The 27,423-nt window shown below is 38.3% G+C and overlaps 1 protein-coding gene across 2 annotated transcripts in view; it reads right to left on the reverse strand.

The window, feature by feature from the left end:
• Eps15 (epidermal growth factor receptor pathway substrate 15) overlaps nt 1-27,423 on the reverse strand; it is a 119,551-nt gene that overhangs the window by 73,837 nt on the left and 18,291 nt on the right. For both annotated transcript variants that reach the window (XM_048351290.1, XM_048351291.1), the window contains exons 2-6: nt 15,312-15,353; nt 9,151-9,240; nt 8,167-8,214; nt 4,808-4,903; nt 2,046-2,111 (exon numbers count right to left, since the gene is read on the reverse strand). In XM_048351290.1, coding sequence (XP_048207247.1) covers nt 2,046-2,111; nt 4,808-4,903; nt 8,167-8,214; nt 9,151-9,240; nt 15,312-15,353 — 342 coding nt within the window. The remainder of the gene's footprint in view (nt 1-2,045; nt 2,112-4,807; nt 4,904-8,166; nt 8,215-9,150; nt 9,241-15,311; nt 15,354-27,423) is intronic.

Genomic DNA, 27,423 nt, shown 5'->3' on the forward strand with positions numbered 1-27,423 from the left:
ATGACCCAGCCATACCACTCCTAGGCATTTATCCTAAACAGCAAAATCCAAGATATCAAAAAGGCATTTGTACTTCCATGTTTATCGCGGCACAATTCACAATAGCTAAAATATGGAAACAACCCAGATGCCCCTCCACAGACAAATGGATCCAAAAAATATGGTACTTATACACAATGGAATACTACATAGCGATTAGGAATGGTGAAATACTGTTATTCGCAGGGAAATGGTCAGAACTCGAACAAATAATGTTGAGTGAGACAAGCCTAGAACACAGAAAACAAAGGGGCATGATCTCCCTGATATATGACTGTTAAGAAAGGGAGACGGAGAGACAGTAGAGACCAAGTCTGTGAATACTGTATATGTTCTTGATACATTGTATATTGCATATATGTCAACCTGACCTAGACAAGGGATAGAAAAACAGGTCGTAAAATATCATAAGAAATGTACACACTGCCCTACTATGTAACTGCACCCTCTTTGCACAACACCTTGTAAAAAAAATTATGTCCAATTAATAAAAAAAAATAAATAAATAAATTAAAAAAAAAAAAGACTTCCAGGTAGGGGCTGGGAATATGGCTTAGTGGTAGAGTGCTTGCCTCATATACATGAAGCCCTGGGGTTCGATTCCTCAGCACCACATATACAGAAAAGGCCAGAAGTGGCGCTGTGGCTCAAGTGGTAAGAGTGCTAGCCTTGAGCAAAAAAGAAGCCAGAGACAGTGCTCAGGCCCTGAGTCCAAGCTCCAGGACTGGCCAAAAAAAAAATACTTCCATGTATATCCTATGAAAGTAAGAAAAGCTAAGGAAGGGTGGGTTGGAAGGAAAGGAGTGAGTGACATTGATCAAAACATACTGTATTCAAAAACTGTGGCAATTCCTTTGTACGACTACTTAAAGATTTTTTTTTTAAGAGTTTTTTCTGGGTACCAATGGCTCACACCTATAATCTAGCTACTCAGGAGGCTGAGTTCAGGGTTTGAAGCTAGCCCAGACAGAAAAGTCCAAGAGATTCTTATCTCCAATAAAGGACTCAGAAAAAGCTGGAAGTGGTGCTGTGGCTCAAGTGGTAGAGCCCTTGCTTGAGTGCAGAGCGGCTCAGGGAAAGCTCAGAGTTCAAGCCCCAGGACTGACACACATACAAAAAGATCTTTCCAGGATATCTTTTAAAGAAGCACCTCATGTTATAGACATGATGTACTATGAGAATTAATTTTTTAAAAAAGAAAAAATTTTGCTAACAGTCTTTTAAAAATTTAAAAACAGAGTATATCTGTAAAATGTACTAGCAAACATTATTAAAATTTTTCCTACTTAAAATTATAAATAAAGCTGGGTACCAGTGGCTCATGCCTGTAATTGTTGCTACTCAGGAGGTTGAGATCTAAGGACTGCATTTTGAAGCCAGCAGGGCAGGAAAGTCTATGAGACTCTTATCTCCAATAAGCTACTCAAAAAAGCCAGTAGTGGCACTATGGCTCAAGTGGTAGAGCCTTTGCCTTGAGCAAAAGAAGCTCAGGGACAGTGCCCAGGACTGACTGGCAAAAACATAAATAAAATTAGTCTCCAATTAACCACAAAAACCCAGAAGAAAAGCTGTGGCTCAAATGGTACATAGCTTTAGCCTTGAGAACAAAAGCTTAGGGACAGCACCCAGGCCCAGATTTCAAGCCTCGGGACCAGGAAAAATAAACACATAGATACATATGTATATACCATTTCATTTTCATCAAAATATATTAGAATAAATAATAACTTCAAAGTGATTCTACTCAGTTGTGTAATGTGCTCTATTCCCCTTGTAGTTAGAATACTGCTTTTCTACTGTTCTGTTAGAAATGAAAGATATAGATTAAAGGGCTTTGAAAAGTATCTCATCTGAGTACTGCAGACTAGTCCAGTATCAGTAATGTACCCTACCATCCTTGAACACACATAGGAAAGTGTAGTGTAGATTGCACTCTATTTTGGAAGAATATACATATGAATAGAAAGCAAAGGGTAAGAAGTGAATAGTTTACAAAGTTTACTTACTTTTACAGCCCATGGGAGCTCAGTTGCAGAGGTTCCACTGGTTAGCAGAGGACTACTGGTATCATGCTAAAACATAAATGGCACACAAACTGAAATCTTCACATCAGTAAGGAATGAAGAAAAAGTAGTCTTGTGGTAGGGGCATGGCTCAAGTGATAGTACAGTACACGGTTATTAGCAAGCAAAAGGGCCTGAATTCAAAACCCAGTACCAACCACCACTCCTCAAAAACAGTCTCTGGATTTAAATATATTCACGTAAAACACTTAGTCATCACTGCATTTAGAACATTAAGTTTTTATACTAAGTAGACTTTTACGCATTTTTCACTACAACAAAATCTTTATACTTAGCCACGTAAATCACTGTGTAGTACTAAAATATTATAGTATTATAGAAGAAATTCTTCTATAACTGAGATAAAGACAGCAATATGTGAATGTTAACAAAAATAGGTAAGAGACTTCTTAATAGATAACTTTTCCCCAACAAGATTTAAGGAAAGCAGACAGGAAAACCCTATCTTAGGATTCGTAAGTTACTAGTATATGATACTCAAGTTATGCTCATCTAGCTGAAGAGACAGATTATATTTGCTTTGTTTTGGTTTTTTTGGCCAGTCCTGGGCCTTGGACTCAGGGCCTGGCACTGTCCCTGGCTTCTGTTTGCTCAAGGCTAGCACTCTGCCACTTGAGCCACAGCGCCACTTCTGGCCATTTTCTATATATGTGGTGCTGGGGAATTGAACCCACGGCTTCATGTATACGAAGCAAGCACTCTTGCCACTAGGCTATATTCCCAGCCCCCAGATGATTATACTTGAAAAATCTTAATAATAATATAGTTAGGCAATAAATCTCTGTGTTAAACCTTTGATACAATGTCTACCTAGAGATGTGCAGACATTCTCAAAACTGAAGTTAAATTCTCAATGTTTCTAAAATATTAACTTTAAAAACAAACAAGAAGCCAGCACGGTGGCTCACACCTGTAATCCTAGCTACTCAGGAAGCTGAGAGCTGAGGATTGCGGCTCAAAGCCAGCCCAGGCAGAAAACTTCATGAGACTCTTATCTCCAAGTAACCACCAGAAAACCAAAAATGGCATTGTGGCCCAAGTGACAGAGCTCTAGCCTTGAGCTGAAGAGCTCAAGGACAGTGCCCAGGCCGAGTTCAGGCCCACAGCCAACAACAACAAGAAGGGCTAGGGGGCTGGGGATATAGCCTAGTGGCAAGAGTGCCTGCCTCGGATACATGAGGCCCTAGGTTCGATTCCCCAGCACCACATATACAGAAAACGGCCAGAAGCCGCGCTGTGGCTCAAGTGGCAGAGTGCTAGCCTTGAGCGGGAAGAAGCCAGGGACAGTGCTCAGGCCCTGAGTCCAAGGCCCAGGACTGGCCAAAAAAAAGAAGGGCTAGGAATACAGCTCAATGGTAGAGCAGTTGCTCTAGGATATAGAAAGCTTGATCTACAGCACTACCAAAAATAAAATAAAATAAAGAGCCATTAAATTTCTGAGAAAAAGAGCAGAATAGGGAGGACTAGGCATGTCAAAATTTTTAATTACCAAAATATAATAAAAACAATGTAAAACCAACACATAAACAGATTAATAAGAATGGAAAAATCCAGCAAGAAACCAAAATACTATGACAATTCAGCTCATCAATGAGGTAAATTTCAAACTGACATTTCAAATTAGTAAACAAGAGATTATTCAATACATTGTTCTACGCTATGTAGGGTAGCTATCTTGAAAAAAATTTGAATTCATATGCATATCTACCAAAGGACTAACTTAAAATGAAAAAAGAAGAAAATGTTTAACTTGACAAAAAAACATAATACACAATGCCTTTAAAAGACAAATGACAAACTGGGAAAACATATTTGAAACTCATAAAGGCAAAGTTAAGAAGAGCAACTCAAAAAAAACAGGCCATGGCAATACTTAAGACATTCACACAAAAGGAATATAAATGGCTCAAAAGTAGGAAAGCTATTCAGTGTCCTACAAAAAAAAAAGAGCCTAAAGGACAAATCAGAATTTCACTTACATACCTTGTGTTACCAATCAAACTGACAAAGATCTAAAAGTCTTACAATAGTAAAGTGGCAAAAATGTAGGTAAACAGGCATTTCCAGTACAACTATGGAAGGTAAGTTGATAATATATTATTTGCAAATTATACAAGCTAGAAATTTTTGTTTATTGTGCTGGTACTGGGGCGTGAATGCTGTCTTTTAGCTTTTCCCACTCAAAGCTAGTTCTCTATTACTTGAGCCACCGCTCCACTTCCAGAGTTTTAAGAGACTTTCTTAAGACACAGTGTCTCAAGACACAGGCTGGCTTTGAACTGTGATCCAGATCTGAGTAGTTATTAGTACGAGAAGAAAAGAAATATTTCCAGCCATAAAACAAGGATGGAAATTTTATTTAATATGTAAACATCTCTAAAACACATTATTTTTAATTTTTTTCTTACTGTTGGTATTCTACTACTTAAGCCACACCTCCAGTTTAAACATATGATATTTAAAGGTATGAAATCAAGTGTACAGAATGCTACAGCTAATGGAAAATGAATAAATATGTATTTATATTTATGTACATGTGTAACTCTGAAGGATACCCATGAAACGATTAACCACAGTAGTCACAGATGGCAAAGATTAAAAGAGGAAAAATAAAATATTTTTAATTTCAAAGTATAGGTATATTTTTAAATTAAATATAATTTATACATAAAAACATTTCTTACAAATCTTGGTGGAGGAACAGCCAGGTTCAAGCTATTCAGTGAAACCTCCAATCCATTTTGGGCACATGCTACAAGCCGCAAAGCAACAAAGAATTCCTGAAAGAAAAGCATAATGTTAAGAGAATTCTCTACCTATCTAACTTCCTCCCATTTATACTTATCATCTGAAAATACAACACAATTCCCAATTCTTCCATGGTTTTATGTAGCAACAAGTATAATCACAAATTTGCTTCAAAACTATTTGCTCCAGGGCTGGGAGTAGGGCCTAGTGGCAAGAGTGCTTGCCTCCTACACATGAAGCTCTCAGTTCGTTTCCCCAGCACCACATATATGGAAAACGGCCAGAGGGGGCGCTGTGGCTCAAGTGGCAGAGTGCTAGCCTTGAGCAAGAAGAGGCCAGGGACAGTGCTCAGGCCCTGAGTCCAAGGCCCAGGACTGGCCAAAAAAAAACCAAAAAACAAAAACTATTTGCTCCAAAATTGAGAAAATAAATACATAAAATTTTTCCTAATATTACCAGTAGCAAATAACATTATAAATGGGAAAATATTTAAATAAATTATAGCATGTGCTAATAATAAAATTATACAGAATATTCATATTTCTAAAAATATTTTATGACCTTAATAAATATTTTCTACCATGTAAGTGGAAAAAATAAAGAAATTTGTATTTCTCTTTTTTTGGTACCAGTACTGGAGCTTTTTAGTGGCTAGGTGGAAAATAGAGTCTCATGAACTTTTCTACTCTGGTTGGCCTAAAACCTCAATCCTTGCTCTTCAGATCTCAGTCTCTTGAGTAGCTAGGATTACAAGTGTGAGCTACCAATGTACAGCAGCAATTTGTAGTTCAAGTTCTTTTCCAAAACTAGAATGAATGAATGAGTGAAAAGAATGAATAAAGGAAAGAAAAGAAGCTGAAGCAACTGGTTTTCAGTTGTTTGGAGTTAAAAGGCAAGTTTGAGAATTGATAAGAAAACAAAAGTCTTTACTCCAGTTTCTGGTTTTTTAACCCCAGTCTGTAAACATCTTGGTATGGTTGCTGACTCAATCCTTGGTTGCTGATTCAACCCTGCACAACTTTTCCAGTCCCCATTTTCACTTATGACCTTCTTACCCAATTCCTACCCTTCTCTTAGCACTTTGAAGGCTACATGCTTATAAATCATTGCCTTCAACCAAACTTTCTTGGGGAAAAATATGCTGTTTCAACATAATTCCTGTAGAGCTAGGGATTATAACTTGGTGGCAGAGCATCTGCCTAGAATGCATGAGACCCTGGTTTGATTCCAGGTTTGATTTCCCAATTTCTTTTCATTTTCTCTACAAGCTTCTATGTAATCAATTTTCATAATTACCTAAAGAAACTACTTCCTGGCTATCACAATATCACAAATAATCTGGCTATCTTAATATCACAAATAACTACTGGCTACCAAATATAACAGCCTCTGTTACTCTTCCATAAATGGGAAGCAAGTTAGTATTACTTATCTTGCAACATATTAGATGCAACAAAATAAAACCTCAACATACAATGAAAGTACTAAGTATCATTTTTGGCACTCAGACACTGCAGTTAAGGGGCTGGGAATACGGCTTAGTGGTACAGTGCTTGCTTGCCTTGCATGCATGAAGCATTGGGTTTGATTCCTCAGCACCACATAAACAGAAAAAGCCAAAAGTGGCTCTGTGGCTCAAGTGGTAGAATGCTAGCCTTGAGCACAAAGAAGTCAGGGTCGGGGCTCAGGCCCGGAGTCCAAGACCCAGGACTGGCAAAAAAAGAAAAAAGGAAAAAAAAAAAGAAAGAAAGGAAAAGAAACCCAGTATATATTGGCTTCTTTTATTTCTTTCATAAGTTAATTTTAAAAATAATCTATGCCTTTGTTGTGATTTGTATCTTAAGTATTCTCATATGTTAAAGGCTTGGTCCTCAACTGATGGTGCTATTGGGAGATGGTAGAAACTTCAAGAGATAGATAGCTTTTGGAGGAAGTAGTTAATTTGGGGCATATCTTGACAGAAATACTGGGACTCCAGTTCTTTCTCTATTTCTTGCTTGCCTAGCAGTAGGCAGATTTACTCCAACTTGCCTCCATGCTATGGTGTTCTAACTCACCACACACCCAGAAATAATGGAGCTAAGTGACCATGAACTAAAACCTTTGAAACTATGATCCAATACAATTCTTTCTTCTTCCTCAAAGAAAAAAAAATCTATGCCTGCAATGGAAATTTTAACTGCAGACTCATAAATACAAGCACTTGATGTAAAAAACACCTCAAACTCATTCAAAGTCCAGGAATACAAGCGAAGAACTTATTACTCATTAGATGGGGATCAATCACATCTGTAATGCCATCCTGTAATTTTGCCCTTGCATTTGATTCTAAAGACTGGCTCCTAACAGGTTACTCAACAAACACTTGCTGAATTAAGTGCAGAAAGTACATGTCTCCACTGTACCAAAATGACCCTTCTAACCAAAGGCTCCAGTGAACCTACAATCTGGCCCTGGAATTTAATTATGAAGAGACCAAGTATTCTGATCCTCACATAAAATGCTTTCCATCTCTTTTCTGGGTTTGATCCTGCTTTAGGCATGTCCATGGGAGGGAAGAAGTTAACTTTAAGTAATGATGCTAATCAAAAGTATTCGCATGTAGCAAACTTTTCATTCAATTACAGAACTCTGAAATCTCTTCTCAACAAGTAAAATAGCAAAGTTCATAGATGGTGTTCAAAACTCCTGCTGTAACTATTTTTCATGTACGTGTAGTCTCAAGTTTACTTCTGGCCTGTTAATCATTTTTTCAGTTTACATGTAGAGATAAGACTTAAACCAGAATATTCACAAGTTTCATTAGTCCAGAGATTCCTTTCACATGGACTGGCAATTACCATTTTACACTTATTAATAAAAATCAACATTTAATTTTAACTTTGTTCACACACAATTTAATTAGTAAGATGCAAAGAGTAAAGTCTTCCTATAGGAAAAAAAAATAAACCTCAAGAGAACACTATCACAAAACTAACACTAACCTTTAGGTATTAGGTGTTATATAGTTAAATGTGTATAGGTTGGAAATATTTTCACTGTTAAGACACTTACCTTACAAAACTGTAACACTGATTTTAAAAATCAAACAATAAAAACATACAATTCTTAGCTATTTTTAATTTCAAATCACTACTTCTTGACTGGTTTTTGTTTTTTGGTATTTTTTTTTTTTTTATCATGGGGCTTGAACTCAGGGCCTGGGCACTGTCTGTGAGCTATTCCAAGACTTTGAACCACAGCTCACTTATTTCAAGTTACTAAAAATAGTTTCATATGAATCTCTGAATCTTACTTGTTTGTTCAGGATACCTTTTCCATCTGTATCAGCTAAATCCCAAATCTGAAATTCAAAAATAAACAAAATATAATTTGCATTTCTAACAGAAATCATCTTAAAGAAAAATTGCTGCAGTTTACAATGTCATGCCATTTAGCAGTAAGATCTAAAACTCATGGAATTTAAAATGGAAAGAACCCTTAAAATCATTCAGTGCAACCCTTCATGGTAACTCAAAGGCCCAAGTGAGGTTTACAATCAGCAAAAGAACTGAAACCTATGCTCAAACTTCTAGTTAAATGCTTTTTCACTAACTCAGGATTTAATTCTAAGACCAATGTTTTCTATGTGCAAGTTGGGAAGACTAATATGTATTTGTGAATAATTGAGTTTTTATATTCTTTTTTTTTTTTTTTTTTTTTGGCCAGTCCTGGGCCTTGGACTCAGGGCCTAAGCACTGTCCCTGGCTTCTTCCCGCTCAAGGCTAGCACTCTGCCACTTGAGCCATAGCGCCGCTTCTGGCCGTTTTCTGTATATGTGGTGCTGGGGAATCGAACCTAGGGCCTCGGGTATCCAAGGCAGGCACTCTTGCCACTAGGCTATATCCCCCGCCCAATAATGAGTTTTTAACAGTGATTATTTTTCAAGATGTTGACGTAAGTCTCTGACAGGAAATAGGTTTTTCACTCTATTCATCACACACATTAAACAAAGTGTACAGGGTAGCAAGGTTCCCAGCCTGCACTGTATCTTCCCACAATACCCAAATGTATTAACTTCTTCCTTTCATCCCACACAATAACTTGTTTCTTTAAAAGTCTGAACACATTAATACTTTTCAAGAAGATAATTTACTATATTATATACACCCCTAACCCATTAATGTAACTGCTTCTATTCTAATTTGTAAGTTTCTAAATGGTTATTGATCTGAATTTGCATCTGGCTCATCTGAGCTTATACACATCCAATATTCTAGTTAAAATAGACAAACATTACCTTTCCAAGAATCAAGTCTGGAAGCCCGGATTTTTTCAAGAAAGCAGCAGCATCTGAAGCCAATACCCTTCCAGTATTGCCTGTATCAACCTGAAAAGATATAAACTGTAAGCAAATAACAAAACACAAAAGCAAAATTACTTAACTCTTTCCAAACCTCTAATTTGGGAACTGGCTTTTTCAAAAAGAAACAGGAATCTTCTTACTAACAAGGACCAAGAAATACATGAAACGCCATGTGAGCAGAGTACCATTGAGATGCTCGTGGTGATTTGCAAAGAGTTTTTTTTAATCATGCCTGCTATATATAAGGAAACTTAAGCTGAGAGGAGGCGAAAGCAAATTAGTGGAATTGGAACATCAACACAGACCTTCAGGCTCCAATTTTTTATGACTGTAATTTAAATTCAAATAACCTTAAATGATAATAGGAGAAAAAAAAGCATCTTTTCCCAGAGAAGTCTATGACAAGTGAGAAGAGCAGAAAATGTTAACTGCTTTTCAGAACAGTTTTAGATCATTGACTTTTCCACATTCAATGAGGTCACTAGAACAGGAAAAATAAAAATCTCAGAGAAAAATGAATCTATCTGATATCAAAAGAGAGGCTGTGAGAAGGACAATTTCACTACCTTCTCTACAGTGTTTTGTAATTATGAATTCCAACGTTGAGTAAAAATGAGGTAGTGGTATGAACTAATACAGCCTGGTACACAAAAGATCTGTCAGCAACTGATGCAAGGGGGGAAAAAAGTCCAACCAAAAATCTTTTCTTTTCCCTTTCTTCTGAATTTAACAACAAGGAATTTAAGCCTCAATGTGGCTTTAGCAACAAAGAAAAGAAGCTCTGGTGCTGCATAATACCACTTTGATGGATTTCTTTCATCAGTTCTCTGTACATGGCAACAAATAAACAAGTATAATTATAAAAATATGAGTCTATCTTTTCTCACTTTTATAAAGATTCCTAAGAGCACTATTTGTAAATATACAAAGCAAACATTACAAAGTTATGGCAAGCTGACAGCATGGTTCAACTGGTAAAATAACTGCCTAGCAAGCATAAGGCCACAAATTCAAATCTTCAGTACTTCAAACAAAAATTTTTTTAAGTCATAAGTAACATTATACTAGGATATTTATGAAATAGCTATATTTCTAGTTTAAAGATTAAGTTTACTTATAAACATACACAAGGTATTCTAGACAATCTAGTAACAACAAAAAAGTCAAAAGAAAAATTCCTTATTTCAAGTACTAGAACATAGGAGTGATTTTACTTAGCAAAAAATTCCTAATCCTTCCATTTTGGGGTAGGAAGGAAGTATAGAAGGATTGGGAAACCTGACTTTATAATTCCCCAGAACTACTTTTCTTACTTTTTTTTTTTTGGGGGGGGGGGCTGGTCCTGGGCTTGAACTCTGGGTCTGGGTACTGTCCCTGAGCTTTTCAAGGCTAGTGTTCTACAACATGAGCCACAGTGCCACTCCGGCTTTTTTTGAGTAGCTCATTGGAGAAAAGACTCTAATGGACTTTCTTGCCCAAGGTGGCTTTGAACCCCGATCCTCACATCTCAGACTCCTAAGCAGCTAGTACTATAGGCATGAGCCAGCAGCACCGGGTTCAGAGTTACTTTTTTGACCACTCTGAACAGAGAAATACTCACATGTAACATAACCTAACACAGCATAACTCAGGGGAAATATTAATCAAACTAATCAAATATTTATGTACTATATCCTAATAAGGAATTTTAGTATATTCTATTCTCTTAGTCTCCATAATAAATTAAACAAAGCCAATAAATCTGTCATTTACAGGCAATTGCATATTACTCTGATGCTTGCCTAAAGGCTTTGCCAATAGACTGCAGGCTAATTCTATGTCTTGAAGAAAGACTGGGTTAGAACCTTGTGAAAATGACTGAATTATTGACAATTGAGAAGTGGATTGGGTAAAGACTTTTGAGCTAACTATTTTCAGATATGTAAATGAATTCAGGATTTATATTGGCTCTTCTGCCTGGAGGCAAATAGAGTTCATGAAAGCAAACTCATGAGCCTAGATCCAACTGGACTGAATGATCCAATCTATGACTGAATGAAATATATAGGTATCATATCCTAATAAGGGCTGAATGAATTGTTGCAAAATATTTATATAATTTATAACTGAAACCAAAGCCTTAAACATATACTTACTCTATCACTGAGCTACATTGCCAGCTCTCTGCTGACTTTATTTGTTTAAGAGACAGGGTCTTTCTATACCACCCAAGCTAGCCCTGAACTTCTAGCCTCAAGTGATTGTCCTTTCTCAGCAACCTAAGTAGCTATCTACAGATACATGCCTTGGTGCTTCATAGTATTATTTTTAATGTTCTAATTCATTCATTTATTCATTCTTTCTTTCATCTCCTCCCAACTCCTTTGGCTTTTTGTTCCGGGACAGTATCTTGTTATGCAACTCAGGCTGGCCTCAAACTCATGATGCCACCAGATTGACGGGATCAGAGGCCTATGCCACTCACTGCATCAAATATAATGTTCTACTTTCTAATGGGTTTGTGATGAAGCTCTACTTTTTTCTTCTTTGGCTATCTCACCCCTCTTTTTAGTAAAATCTGCTTTTGTAAACTGAATGAAATAGTTTTCAATGGTATTCTGATTCTTAGTGATCCATAAGAATATAAAAGCAGGGCTGGGAATATGACCTAGTGGCAAGAGTGCTTGCCTCCTATACATGAAGCCAGGGTTCCATTCCCCAGCACCACATATATAGAAAATGGCCAGAAGTGGCGCTGTGGCTCAAGTGGCAAAATGCTAGCCTTGAGCAAAAAGAAGCCAGGAACAGTACTCAGGCCCTGAGTCCAAGGCCCAGGACTGAAAAAAAAAAGAATATAAAGATAAACCTTACTTAAAAAAAAAATTTGTAGGGGCTGGGGATATGGCCTAGTGGCAAGAGAGCCTGCCTCCTATACATGAGGCCCTGAGTTCGATTCCCCAGCACCACATACACAGAAAACGGCCAGAAGTGGCGCTGTGGCTCAAGTGGCAGAGTGCTAGCCTTGAGCAAAAGGAAGCCAGAGACAGTGCTCAGGCCCTGAGTCCAAGGCCCAGGACTGGCAAAAAATAAATAAATAAATAAAATTGTATGCTAGTACTGGGGCTTGAACTCAGAGCTTACGTGCTGTCACTTGGCATTTTCACTCTAGGCTGGTTCTCTACCACTTGAGTCATACCTTTGCTACCAGGTTTTTGCTGGTTAATAGAAAATAGTCTCCCAGACTAGGCTAGCTTTCAACCATGATCCTCAGGTCTCAACCTCCTGAATAACTAGGATTACAAATATGAGCCACCTGTGCATAGCTGCCTTACTTTTTATAGCACTACAATCACAAGGATTCAACAATAATTTGGGTACATTAAGTATGCAAAACAAGGCTGTATCTAAGAAAAATTCCCTTTTGTTAGATAAAATAACTTACTCAACATAAATTTTAACTAGTACCAGTGGCTTATGCCAATAATCTTAGGTAGAAATATGAGTCTGAGATCAAAGACAGCCCAAGCAGACAAAAACAAGAAACTCTTTATTTCCAAATAACCAGTATAATGGGAAGTGGAGGCGTGGCCCAAGTGACAGAACTGGAGCTATGAGTAAAAAAGCATAGAGACAGCATACGGGGGAGGGGGAGGGAAGGAGAAGAAAGAGGAAGAAGGGGGGAGGAGGGGAGGAAAGCTTCAACTTTATGTGGAGCCAAAATCCCTCTCAAAAAGAAAAAAAAAAAGTACCTTACTAGGGCTGGGAATATGGCTTAGTGGTAGAGTGCTTGCCTCCCATACATGAAGCCCTGGGTTCAATTCCTCAGAACCACATACACAGAAAAAGCGAGAAGTGGTGCTATGGCTCAAGTCCTAGCCTTGAGCCAAAAGAAGCCAGGCACAGTGCTCAGGTCCTGAGTTCAAGCCCCAGGGCTGGCCAAAAAAAAAAGTGGCTTACTATCTGGTTTATAAATACCCAGCCTCATATGTAGTAGCCTCATATCAGCAAGATAGGAAATTTAGTATATCTGGAAAACTTCAAGATGAGACAAAATTGCTGTAATTTATACACTGCTAATGAAAAATTAGAAAGAAAACGAGTAAAACTTAGCTTGTCATCAAGGTAGAAGAACAACAACAAAAAATACATGCTTTAAATAACACAATCATCTGGATGCTCATGTCTATAATCCTAACTATCAGGAAGCTGAGATCTGAGGAACACAGTTCAAAGCCAGCCCAGACAGGAAAGTCATGAGACTCTTATCTCCTATTAAACCAAAAAAGCCAGAAGTGGAGTTCAAGTGGTAGAGCTCTAGTGTTGAGCACAAACAGGGACAGCACCCAGGCCCTGAGTTCAAGTACCAGGACAGATGGAGATGGAGACACACACACACACAATCAAGTTGGGTATGACAATGTCCACCTGTCCCATCTATGAGGTCGAAGTTTCTGAGGCCAGCTTGGGCAACAGGTTCTTTAAAAATAAGCAAAGAAAAAAAAATAAGCATAGAATTGGGCACTGCTGGGGCTCACACCTGTAATCCTAGCTACTCAGGAGGCTGAGATCTGAGGATTGCAGTTCAGTTCAAAGCCAATGCAGGCAGGAAAGTCTGTAAGATTGTATATCACCAATTAATCACAGAAAAAAAAAAAGCTAGAAGAGGTGCTGTAGCTCAAGTGATAGAGTGCTAGCCTTGACAGAAGGAGCCTAGGGACAGCGCCCAGGCCCAAAGTCCAAGGCCCAGGACTGGCAAAAAAATAAAAAAAATAAGCAAGGAGATGTGTACAATCTCCAACTAGTACAATCCGATAAAAGTTTTCATGCACAAACTAATTTTCTGGCCTTCTAAATAGCAAGTCAAAATCAAGGAGGTCTACAATGTCTCATTATTCTTTGCTACAACTATATAGACAGCCATGCCAAACATATAACTAGTCTCTGTGTTCATTCTCAGTAGGTAAGAAGGCTTTTAGGAAAAATTATTTAGCACTTGGAAATGGGCAAATGAGATTGTCTATACTCTCAGTACGTTATCTGATATATAGTATATCCTTTCACTTCATTTAACTTTCTACAGATTCGACTATCTTAAACTCTGTAAAGATAGAAGTTTAATTAAAAATCATTAGCAATGCAAATGAACCCCATCCTTGCCAATGCAAATGAATTTTGTCTGATTGAGTATATGAACTTTTTTTTTTTTTTTTTTTTTTTTGCCAGTCCTGGGCCTTGTACCCAGGGCCTGAGCATTGTCCCTGGCTTCTTTTTACTCAAGGCTAACACTCTGCCACTTGAGCCACGGTGCCTCTTGTGGCCATTTTCTATATATGTGGTGCTGGGGAATCGAACCCAGGGCTTCCTGTATTAGAGGCAAGCACTCTCGCCCCTAGGCCATATTCCCAGCCCCAAGTATATGAACTTTTATAAATCATATTCTCATTTTTATATTTGATTGCTTTGCCTAGTAATTAATAAATCCTTGACATGCTTTGTTTGTTAGTTTTTATGGTGCTGGGAACTGAACCCAAAGCCTTATGTTCTACCACAGAACTACCCTCAGCCCCTCTGTTCATTTAGGTTTATATGAAAGCCATGGTTTTCAGTTTGTAAAAATTATACTTTAGTAAGTTTTAAAAACAATATAAAGGTAATTTATTTTTGGCTTATAACCTAACTTGGATATTTATAGCTGAATAAATATATCTAATGTTGTACAGATATTTGTGTGTGTGTTTGTGTGTCAGTGTGTGTAGGTATCTGTGTGTGTACTGAGGCTTAACTCAGGGGTCCAAGCTCTCACTTGGCTTTTTTTCTCAAAGCTGGTGCTCAAGTAGTAACTTGAACTACATCTTTATTTCCTTGTACAGATTTTTAACATAGATATTTGAGATAACTGAATTATCTTAATTTTCTTTCCTTTGGTGCATGTCTGTAATCCCAGTACTACAGTCCCAAGAGGACCGTAAGCTCTAGCTTAAGGCCTGCCTGAGTACACAAAGAAACTCTATCTCAAAAAAAAACAACAACAAAAAGCAAAGCATTAAGTACTCAAAATACTCAACAACTAACAGTATATTTTATGTTCAATCTAGAAAACACAATGAAAATCTTACCTGCCTGTAGTATTTTTCATACACAGGATTCCCACTTGATAACTGCAATAAATAATGATAATAATTATATTCTTTCAACAATACTTATAACATATTTAGCATTCAGTCAAAATATATTTGAGAAACAAAGATGAACAGGATAAAATATCCTTTATTTCAGAAAAGCTAGTTTTGTTTCTTCTTTGGCAAGCAAGAGGGAGAATAAAGTCACATGGATTACAAAGAATCAGAAGACAAGAAACAAAACAAGAATCTTAAAACTAATTTTTATATTAGAACTTTATCTCATGTAAAATTCTACCCAGAAACCAAACATACAATAAATTAAGAATGAATTGCTATTGTTAAAACCAATTAAAAGAATATACCAAGCATTTATCCTCTATTCAAGTGCCTCAGGTATTTATGAATCAACTCAAAAACCACATCAATAAAATAATCGACTAAAGGCTAAGTATGTAGTTCAGTGGAAGAGTACTTGCCCACCATGTATGAGGCCCTAAGTATACCCCAGCGTTGCAAATAAATATAAAATTAAATAATTAAATGAATATGGAGCAATACAGAGTGATTCTACACAGAGACAACAGCATGTCCAAGGCATGCAATTACCATAAAACTCACCTGTCTCTGTAAATAAGAAGCCCACAACAGAGGCCCTCATGCACAGTAGGCAAGTGCTCTACTATAGAACTATATACCTATTCTTATAGGCAAGCCAATGCCTATATTCTCAGCACTCAGGAGGCCGAAGCAGGAGAACTGTGATTTCAAGGCCAGAGGAGCTACACAAGTCTACATCTAAAATAAACAAAACTTCTGAACCAGTGCACTGATAGTGTTGTTTTACAGGAGATAATTTATGAAGGGTCTCACCTATCATGGTTAACATATAGAAAATGAAGAGAGAAATGGGGACAAATTCAAGAGTTATTACCTTGGTATCAGCTCTTATTAAGAGGTAGTTATATGTGTACAAAGGAAGCCTAACATAAGGAACTACTTAGTAAATAATTTTAAATATTGAAGTTAAAGATAAAAACACTGGCAGGAAAAAGAAAAGGCATAGTTTGAAGAAAGATTTGTAACATTAAATAAAAATAAATAATAAAATAAACAAGATTAAGTGGATGATAGGAGGCAGTTAGAAATACACACATATTATATACACATACACATACAGATTTGAGACTGTAATGTGTGTGCATATGTGCACACAAATAACCTGTTGTTTCTGTTTCTCCAAAAAAGCTTAAGTAGTCACAGAGAGGTTACTTGTTCAGGCTTTAGATGGTAGTCATGATCTAAATTCTGGTCTTTACCACTCCATGTTGCTTCTCAAATGGCCTTGCTTCACCAGAAAAGTCTTGATTTGTAAGCTATTGTCCCAACATTTCATTCATGGTACCAACTGTCATACTTTAAAATGGATTAAAACCAAGTGATGGTGGCTCATGCCTGTAATCTCTACCACTCAGGAAGCAGAGATTAGGAGGATCACTATTCTAGGCAAGCCCAGACAAAAGAAGTTTGTGAGACTCCATCTTAACCCAATAGCTAGGTTTGGTGGTTCATACCTATCATTCTAGCTATGTGGAAAGGTAAAATGGAAGGACTGCAATCCCAGGACAAAGTTGAGAAATCTCCACCTGAACAGAAAAAAGGGAAGTGTGGTGATATATGTCTGTCATCCTTGTAGGCTGCCTGGGGGAAAAAATGAGATTCAGTCTCAACAATAACCAGAATAAACAGGGCTGGAAACATGGCTTAAATGGTAAAGTGCCTATTTAGCAAAAACCTCAAAGCCCTGAATTCAAACCCCAGTTCCACAAAAAAAGAATTGCAAGTAATCACTATTCTAATATACTTAAAATAAATTAGGATATAGGTTTAGCATGCCTCTTCTCAGCTAGTAATACTTAAGTAAATGCAGAAAAACTCACTGAAAAGTATCCTTTGACACAAGAAAGCACAGACAGCTACTTATTTATGGTGTTGTAATATATTAGAAGAAGCACTTGCCAGTGGTACTCCTACTGGCTATTTGGTGGGCCAGCCAGTGTAACAGCAAGTATAGTGACCTGAAAGGTGCACCAGGCTAATTAACATTGTGAAAAGCAGCTATATTACCAAAAGCAATCTACAGATCCAAGTCATTCCCACCAAAATGTAAATGGCATTTTTCACAGAAATGGAAAAATCAATTCTGAACTTCATATGGAAGGACAAAAGATGCAGAACAGCCAAAGCAATCTTGAGCAAAAGAGCAATGTTTATAGCTGTTATTTTCAGTTGTTGGTTTCTTTGTTCACTTTATTTCAATAGTACCTGCCCATTAATATTTTGCTTTAATTCTAACTATGTATATGTATCAAAATAAAATAATGAAAGCAGCCTAAAAATAGGATGCAATAAGAGCAAAAAAAAAAAAAAGAGCAATGTTGGAGGTATCACAGCATTAGACTAAAATTATACAATAGAGCCAGCAGTAACAAAAACAGTTTGGCAGAAAAGCAAGACACATATACTGATGTAATGGAATAGAAGACCCAGAAATAAGCCCACACAGCTACAGCCATTTTATTTTTAACTAAAGTGCCAAAACATACATTAGAGAAATGACAGCCTCTTCAACAAATGGTGTTGGAAAAACTGAATAGCCACATGTAAAAGACTGAAATTAGATCCCTACCTTTAACCCTATACAAAAATCAATTCAAAATGGATTAAAGCCCTGAACGTAAAACCTGAAACTTGTAAACTATTAGAGGAAAACACAGAAGAAGAAAAAAACACTTCAAGATACAGGGATATACAACTTTCTGAACAGGACAGGAACTGACAGCAAGAATTGACAAATGGAGGGCTCAAAGAAGGCGGTGAAGCATTAAGTTCAAACCAAGTACCATCAAATAAAAAGGGAGAGAGCTGGAGGTACTGCTCAAATATTAGAACCTGCCTGGCAAACCCCAAGCCCTGGGTTCAAAACCTCAGTACCACAAATCAAATGAATAAATAGAGACAAATACAAAAGAGAGACTTGTAGAGCAGAAAACAAGTGGGAAGGATGAAGAGGACAAAAGGGGGAGTAAATATGTGCATGTAATGACACTAGAATAATGATTTCCATTAAGATTGTAAAAACAAAACAAGGGGCAGGGGACTGAAAGAAGAGTAACAGCTACTTAGGACAAAGATGTCGGTTGTAAAAGTTAACAATCACAAAGTACAAAAAGCAAGGGCTAGGAATGTGGCTTAGAGGTAGAATGCTTGCCTAGTATTCAAGAAGCCCTAGGTTCGGTTCCTCAGCACCACATAACAGAAAAAGTCACAAGTGGTTCTGTGGCTAAAGTGGTAGAGTGCTAGCCTTGAGCAAAAAGAAGCCAGGAACAGTGCTCAAGCCCTGAGTCCAAGCCCCAGGACTGGCAGAAAAACAAAACAACAGAAACAAAGTACAAAATGCAAGCTTAGGGCTGGGAATATGGCCTAGTGACAAGAGTGCTTGCCCCGAATACATTAAGCCCTGGGTTCGATTCCCCAGTACCACATATATAGAAAACAGCCAGAAGTGGTGCTGTGGCCCAAGAGGTAGAGTGCTAGCCTTGAGCAAAAAGAAGCTAGGGACAGTGCTCAGGCCCTGAGTCCATGCCCCAGGACTGGCAACAAAAACAAAACAAATAAAAAAAAAAAAAGGACAAGGGGCTGGGGATATAGCCTAGTGGCAAGAGTGCCTGCCTCGGATACACGAGGCCCTAGGTTCGATTCCCCAGCACCACATATACAGAAAACGGCCAGAAGCGGGGCTGTGGCTCAAGAGGCAGAGTGCTAGCCTTGAGCGGGAAGAAGCCAGGGACAGTGCTCAGGCCCTGAGTCCAAGGCCCAGGACTGGCCAAAAAAAAAAAAAAAAAAAATTAAAATGCACGCTTAAAAAACTATGTGTATAATTATGAAAAACCTGCACTAGTGAAACTAACTATATAATAGTTTTACTGGTTTTATACTAAAAGTAATATTGGAAAATATACAATATTAAAGGCATATATTAGAGATATAGCTGGCTAAGAAACTGATAAGAAAATAAGATAAGGGGCTAGAAATGTGACTTAGTGGTAGAGTGCTTGCCTAGCATGCATGGAGCCCTGGGTTCGATTCCTCAGCACCACATACACAGAAAAAGCTGGAAATGGTGCTGTGGCTCAAGTGGTAGTGTTAGCTTTGAGCAAAAAGTTAGCCAGGGACAGTGCTCAGGTCCTGAGTTTAAGCCCCAGGACTGGCAAAAAAAAAAAGGAAAAAAGAAAGAAAAAAAAAAAAAAGTAAGATAAGAAACTGATTTAAAAAACATGTTTGTTTTTTAACACTCAGGTTTAACATTTAGCTCATATCAATATAGAAACTTTGTTTTGTTGGGGCTGGGAATATGGCCTAGTGGCAAGAGTACTTGCCTCCTACACATGAAGCTCTCAGTTCGATTCCCCAGCACCACATATACGGAAAACAGCCAGAAGGGGCGCTGTGGCTCAGGTGGCAGAGTGCTAGCTAGCCTTGAGCAAAAAAGAAGCCAGGGACAGTGCTCAGGCCCTGAGTCCAAGGCCCAGGACTGGCCAAAAAAAAAAAAGAAACTTTGTTTTGTTAAAATGCACAAAATGTGTGCTGGGGATCTTTTTTTTTTTTTTTGCAGGGGGGCGGGGGTCAGTCCTGAGGCCTGAATTCAGACCTTGGACACTATCCTTGAGCTTCTTTGTGATCAAGGCTAGTACTCCTATCACTTGAGCCTACAGCACCGCTTTCAGCTTTTTCTGAGTAATTTATCAGAGATGAAACTCTCATGGGCTTTCCTGCCTGGGTTGGCTTTGAACCACAATCCTCAGATCTCAGCCTCCTCAGTAGCTAGGATTACAGGTGTGAGCCACCAACACAGGTTTTTTTTTTTGGGGGGGGGGTGTAGGGGGGCTGCCAACAGTGCCTGCCTAGGTTTGCCAGATTGCTTGCACAGCTGTGTTGCTTTACCATTTGAGGCACAAATCCATTAAAGGTTTTTGCTAGTTATTTTGGAGATGGAGTCTTGAGGACTTTTCTGCTTTGAATCACTCAGTCTCCTGTATAGACAGAGGAGTCCAGGTGTGAGTCACTGTTGTCCAACTTAAAATATTTTATCTTTGAAAATAATCTAATAGAACTATTTTATTGATCTATCAATAGAATAAAAACTATATAAAGGAATATTCCAAAAAGTCTGTACTATTTTATAGCCAGGCACCAGTGGTTCATGCCTAAGCTACTCAGGAGGCTGTGATCTGAGGATCGCAGTTTGAAGACAGCCTGGGCAGCAAAGTCAGTGATACTCTTATCTCCAATTAACTACCAAAAAGCCAGAAGTAAAGCTATGGCTCAACTGGGAGAGTGCTAGCCTTGTGCAAAAGCTCAGGGACTGTGACTGGTCCCTACATTCAAGCCCAGAAGTGGCAGGCAGACATACACACACACACATACACACACACACACACACACACAAAGTGTGTAGTACTTTTTCCTCAAAAATATCTCTGCTATGGAAAACGGCCAGAAGTGGCGCTGTGGCTCAAGTGGCGGAGTGCTAGCCTTGAGCGGGAAGAAGCCAGGGACAGTGCTCAGGCCCTGAATCCAAGGCCCAGGACTGGCCAAAAAAAAAAAAAAAAAAGAAAAAAACTCTGAAGAGTTGGAGTGAGCCTACTGCGCTGTGAATTTGTAATCCCTGCTTTCCTTCAAGACCTTCTAGAAACCCTGCCCTCCCCGGCTGGATTAGCAGACCCAGAATAGAAAAGCACAGCTACTCTCACCTTCTGGGAGGACACATACAAACCTGGCGGAGAGTTTCTTTGGCACTGACAAAGAAATATTCTAAGGCCAGAACCAAAAAAACATCCATCAGGTGCTGAGACATCAAACCTGAGAGCCAAATGCTAGTTATTTGGAAACTGAGAATTACTTCAAGTTCTAACTTTCTCGACATGGAACTCAAATGCTTTTTTTAATTATTAGATATAAAAGTGCTTATAATTTTAAGGGGGAGGAAAATTAGACTTGGTAATTTCTATTTCTTGTTTATACAGTACAATTTGCTGATGAGAAAAAAAGTGCTAAACTTAAAAAAAAAAAAAAAAAAAAAAAAATATCTCTGCTATGGGGCTGGGAATATGGCCTACTGGCAAGAGTGCTTGCCTCGTATACATGAGGCCCAGGGTTCGAGTCCCCAGCACCACATATATAGAAAACAGCCAGAAGTGGCGCTGTGGCTCAAGTGGCAGAGTGCTAGCCTTGAGCAAAAAGAAGCCAGGGACAATGCTCAGGCCCTGAGTCCAAGGCCCAAGACTGACAATATATACATCTGCTAGAATAAAAACTCATTTGTAGCCACCTATTTACCAGACAAGGGTATAAATACTCTGTCAGAGCAAGTAAACAAAATGTTTCCTGGTTAATTAAGAGTGTATTTTAGTTAAATTTTTAGTATCTAGGAAAAAATTCATACAAGTTCCAAATGGTACCTTATTAATCATTACATTGTAAATTCACTGGTTACTGCATAAACACTCATATGAGAAGGTATTAGTTCACTAAAGTGTTCTAAAGTACATCCTGTTCTGATTACTAGACTAATGTGATACAGCTAAGTGAGAATGAAAAAAGCCATCCAAATTGCCAAGTTACCTATCAAGCAAGACCAAGGAATGTTTCTGAGGTCTCAGTAAAATCAGCTTTTGTTGTAGTTGTTGCTGAATGATAAATACAATCACTTAAATAACTGAATGAATGGAGGAAAAAAATGCAAGACATGGCTAAAGTGACCTGATTATCTCTGGATAAGGGAATTATAAATGATGTTTGCAGTCTTTGAGTACTCTTGAAGTTTTCAGAACAACAACAACAATAAAAATAAAGCTATTTTGATTTGGGGAAAAACTATAAAAATGCAAATATCTGATCCATATACAAAACTTTTAACATCTACATTTCTAAAGGAAAGCTTAAATCGCAGTTGTCAAAATAAAAACTGACCTTTGAAAATTTAGATGTAAATGTAAAGAAATTACCAGTTGTAATAAAGTTAAATACTAATAAGCACAGGAAAAATTCCTTCTCAAGCATATCTTGCTACATATTACTATATACTCTGGAGGGAAAAATGTAACTTATAAGCCTCACTGTAGGCCACTAGTGTGATACCACCATGTGACTATGAGAAAGTTCCAATTGTAAGTAAAAAGCTTTAAAACGTATTGTATGTTTCTGTCAGCTCTTATTCTTTTTCTCTGTGTCAAAAGAATAATATACCACAAATAGAGATTGCTCCTCCAGTCTGGATCCGGAAATAAAAATTACAGAGCAGAGTCATAACTAATTCCTAGGGAATTAGCATGGGCAATAAATAAGGCTTTCTTACTGTAAGCTACTAATATTGAGTTGTTTCTTAGTATAGCATAATCTAACAACAGTTAACATATAAGGAAATCTAACACCAAAATATATCAGGTAACAAAAAGGAATAACTTATTAGAGAAATTCACGGGTTATTAATGTTGAGAATTGCTTTAATGTTACGTGCTAGAAGGTTATATGGGGGGGAGATGTTGGATTTCATGACTTTGGGAGTCTTAAGATTCTACACTATACATGAACTTGGAATTTTAAATGGTTTAGTCCTATATAAACAGTCACAGAACAATGAACACTGTGGAAAAAAGTCAAATTGATAGCCCCCTAAATCATTGTCAATCTTTTTTCATGTCATATAATGTAAAAAGTAGTGAGGAAACTAATAAAATGGAGAAGGAAACAGATATAAGGATCTTTGTAATAGAACAGTTTTTCAACTTTACTCTGTAGTTGTGATAACATGAATCCACATGATAAAAGTATACAGGTTGAGTGTCCCTAACCCAAAAATCTGAAATCCAAAATGCTCACATCCGAACTTTTAGCAGCAACAACTCCACAGTTAAAAAAAAAAAAATCTGGGCTGGGAAAATGGCCTAGTGGCAAGAGTGCTTGCCTCGTATACATGAAGCCCTGGGTTCGATTCCCCAGCACCACATATATAGAAAACAACCAGAAGTGGCGTTGTGGCTCAAGTGGTAGAGTGCTAACCTTGAGCAAAAAGAAGCCAGGGACAGTGCTCAGGCCCTGAGTCCAAGGCCCAGGACTGGCAAAAAAAAAAAAAAATGTATACCTGACCTAATTTGATTAGTCAAAGTCAAAATTCTGGCACATTAAAAATATTGCAGGCTGGGAATATGGCCTAGTGGCAAGAGTGCTTGCCTCCTATACATGAAGCCCTGGGTTCAATTCCTCAGCACCACATATACAGAAAATGGCCAGAAGTGGTGCTGTGGCTCAAGTGGCAAAGTGCTAGCCTTGAGCAAAAAAGAAGCCAGGGACAGTGCTCAGGCCCTGAGTCCAAGGCCCAGGACTGGCAAAAAAAAAAAAAAAAAAAAAAAAAAAATGTATACCTGACCTAAGTTGATTAGTCAAAGTCAAAATTCTGGCACATTAAAAATATTGCAGGCTGGGAATATGGCCTAGTGGCAAGAGTGCTTGCCTCCTATACATGAAGCCCTGGGTTCAATTCCTCAGCACCACATATACAGAAAATGGCCAGAAGTGGTGCTGTGGCTCAAGTGGCAAAGTGCTAGCCTTGAGCAAAAAAGAAGCCAGGGACAGTGCTCAGGCCCTGAGTTCAAGGCTCAGGACTGGCAAAATAAATACATATATATATATATAGCAAAAATTACCTTTAGACTATGTATAAAAAATATACATGAAACATAATTTCATGTGTAGACTTGATGCCTATTCTGATCTCATTATGCATATGAAATATTTCAAAATCTAAAATAATTCAAAACCCATAACACTTCTAGTGTTTTGTATGTATATGTTGTAGTCTGTTTTCTGTTGCCATAATAAAATAGCATAGTCTGGGTAGTTTATAAAGGAATTTCTCACAGTTCTAAAGGGCTTGGGAAGTCCAACATCAGTAAGACAGCACCTGGTAAAAATCCTTCTAGTTGTGGTAGTGGGGCATCACATGGAAAGAGCTCAAGCAAGTAGCCCTTCTAAGACACATAACCCTAAGACAGGTAACCCACTTTGGATACAACAGTGTTGACTCATTCAAGAGAGCAGAGTCTCATGGTCTTAATTATGGCTAAAAGGTCCCACTTCCCAATACCAAACCCGTCAAACTAGTAGCAATTAGATTTCAATGAGTTTTGAAGGAAACATTCAAACCTTGGCAGCACAGAACTTTGTCTATATAAGTGAAGTTTGAATAAGGTCTGTGGAATGTACTGTTAATTTCCCTGGGTTTGCTATTATACTATAGTTATATAAAATGTTACAGTCAGGACAATGAGATAAAAGCCAATGAAACTTCTCTGAACCACTGTTTCCAACTTCCAAAGACCACTATGAAATGAAAGAAGGTAATTCAGACAGTAAAACCTTGTATAGGCAGACATACAGTTTGGGTAGTGAAAGGAATAATGGAACAGATTTTCTTCCTTCAAAGAAACCACTCAAAAATTTTTCAATTTTGCTGTCTTTCAAAATCAGAGAAATGTGTCTTTAACTCCCACTTCCTCTTCCTATGTGAGGAGCAGGAAATGTTTCTCTATTTTTCCATTTTGCCCTACTTTAAATTGTTGTGGAAAAAAAAAATCCTTTCTAAAACTTTCACAGTATGAGACTGAAATGCTTTCTCAAGTACCTGTCATTTTTGTGTGGAAACTGGGAAGTTGAGGGAGGCCCTCATCCACCCTTTGGTGACAGAAACTTACAAGCCAGAGCCAGGAACTGAATCTCACCAACTATGGAAAACATTTAACTTTGGAACTTTTCTGGCTCTATATCTCTGTTAGCCATGGTGAAATCTGTCTTTCCTCCCAGACTGGCCATCTGAGAGAGGACAACAGAGGCTGGGATAGACAAGAAGGACGGGGGGAGGTCGTCAAAAAGAGAAGTCCTGTTCCAGGGATTCTGTAGCACCCATTCAGTTTTCTCTGTCTTCTACGTTAACTCAGTTATGGTCCTGGACCTAGAAATGTATTAAATTAGAACTCTAAATGGCATGTGACTGATTCTCAATCCTGACTTCTTGGATTTATTCCACCTAATGCTGATCTATAAGGTTTGCTTAAACTCTACTAACAATTCTCCCCATTAAGTCTTGCTTTGGGGATGGACCATTTTTCTTTTCATAGACAGGTCAGGGCCAGGGGAGGGAATGTCCAAGTGGCTGTAGGCAGAGATGTCAACCAATCTGAACCTCTTGGGGCCAAGGCACTGATAGGTTAATTGGTATTCAGTTTGTGTTAAAACTTCTCCAGGTGTAAAAACTTTGGGCCAGTTCTAACTGCAATTCTCCCACTAAGTCTTGTTTTGGAGATGGACCATTTTTCCCTTCATGACATGTCAGGGGCAGGAGAGGGAATGAGTCATGTCCAAGTGGCCATAGGCAGAAACCTACACGGGGCGATGGAATCAGGCTTTTCTGTGCTGGGAATGACAAAATCATCTCCTCCCTGATGCCGGAGGGGCTGCTGAGTTATAGCCTCTGGAGGATGAAGGGGACCTACCAAGTTGAACCCTCCAGACTCCCGGACCCAGGCTAGAAATAGGGATTCCATCCTTCTTCTGAAGCAATTCTCCCTTCAGAGACATAATAGCTATCACCGCCCTTGTTTCTTTTCCTCAGATAACATGGGGGAAATCCAATTCTCTGCTTTGCTGCAGTTTAAAGCACAGGAAAAGCTTTGATCCCCATAATTTGAAGAAAACTGTAATATATAGCCTGGCCCCAGTATCTGCTAGAGGACCAAGAAAAATGGCCTGAAGGTGAGAATCTAAATTTTTACTCCAGCTTACAATTAGATCTCTTATAAGAAAATAGTGAGAAGAGAAACAGAAGTGGAACTGTGGCTTAAGTGGTGGAGCACTAACCTTGAGGAAAAAAGCTCAGGGACAGCACTAAGGCCCTGAGTTCAATCCCTAGTATCAGTACACACACACACACACACACACACACACACACACACACACACACACACACACACACACACACACACGACAAGAGAAAAAGAGGGAAGGGAGGAAAAGGAAAAAAGAATCAAGATCCCAGTCCCACTGTTTTTTTTGTTCCTACTTTTTTTTGTTTTATTTTCAAGGTGCCTACATGACTGTTAGCCTCCCAAGCTGGCCAGGAACTTCAGAAGGCCCAGTGATAAAAGGGCTCCATACCTTCCCATGGGATCAGTGCATATTTATTAAGCTTTATCCTTAAGGTGTTGGAGGCATCTTCCTTAAAGGTACTGGATTGAGTTTTCTTCTCCTCCTTCTTCTTCTTCTTCTTCTTCTTCTTCTCTTCTTCTTCTTCTTCTTCTTCTTCTTCTTCTTCTTCTTCTTCTTCTTCTTTTTTTGTACTAACAGAACTCAGAAGGGGATTTCCTCAGTCTTCCAAAGAACCATAGCAGCTACACACTTATTTTTTTCATTTTCTTTTGAGCAAAAGATGCTTTCTCTAGAGGCGTAAAGAAAATAAAGATGGGAAATGGATTCCTAGAGACTTGATATTTAAGGTGGTTGGGAATTTCTGTCCATCTTAGTCTTCTATGAACACCAATAACACCAAAATTCCTGTGCTGAGAAAATTAGTCATAAAAAGCCGTGAAGATAGGGAAATGAAGAAAACTTGCCAAACATGGAGACAAACCAGGACATTACAAGTATAGCTCAGAGCAGCATCAACAGAATTACATTCTGAACTGTTCTTAAGTGCCAGATGGTCCAGAATCCACCCCCAGATCTTACAAGACCATGTATAAAAGTGTGCCAGGAGGTAGGAAGGGGGGAAAATGTAGAGAACAGACTAAGACCAAAAGCAGCCCAGACTACAGAGAAAGATGAGAACCATATACAAACTGAAATAGTTTCATCTTCTTCAAACTCACTAGTTTTTTATGCCAATTTCTATCTCTCTTTCTTTCATGCCAGCATTGGGGTTTGAACTCAGGGCCTGGGCACTGTTCCTAAGCTTTTTTACTCAAGGCTAGTACTCTACCACTTAGAGCCATAGCTC

This window comes from Perognathus longimembris, chromosome 7 (genome assembly GCF_023159225.1).
Source record: "Perognathus longimembris pacificus isolate PPM17 chromosome 7, ASM2315922v1, whole genome shotgun sequence".
Taxonomy (NCBI): Eukaryota; Metazoa; Chordata; class Mammalia; order Rodentia; family Heteromyidae; genus Perognathus; species Perognathus longimembris.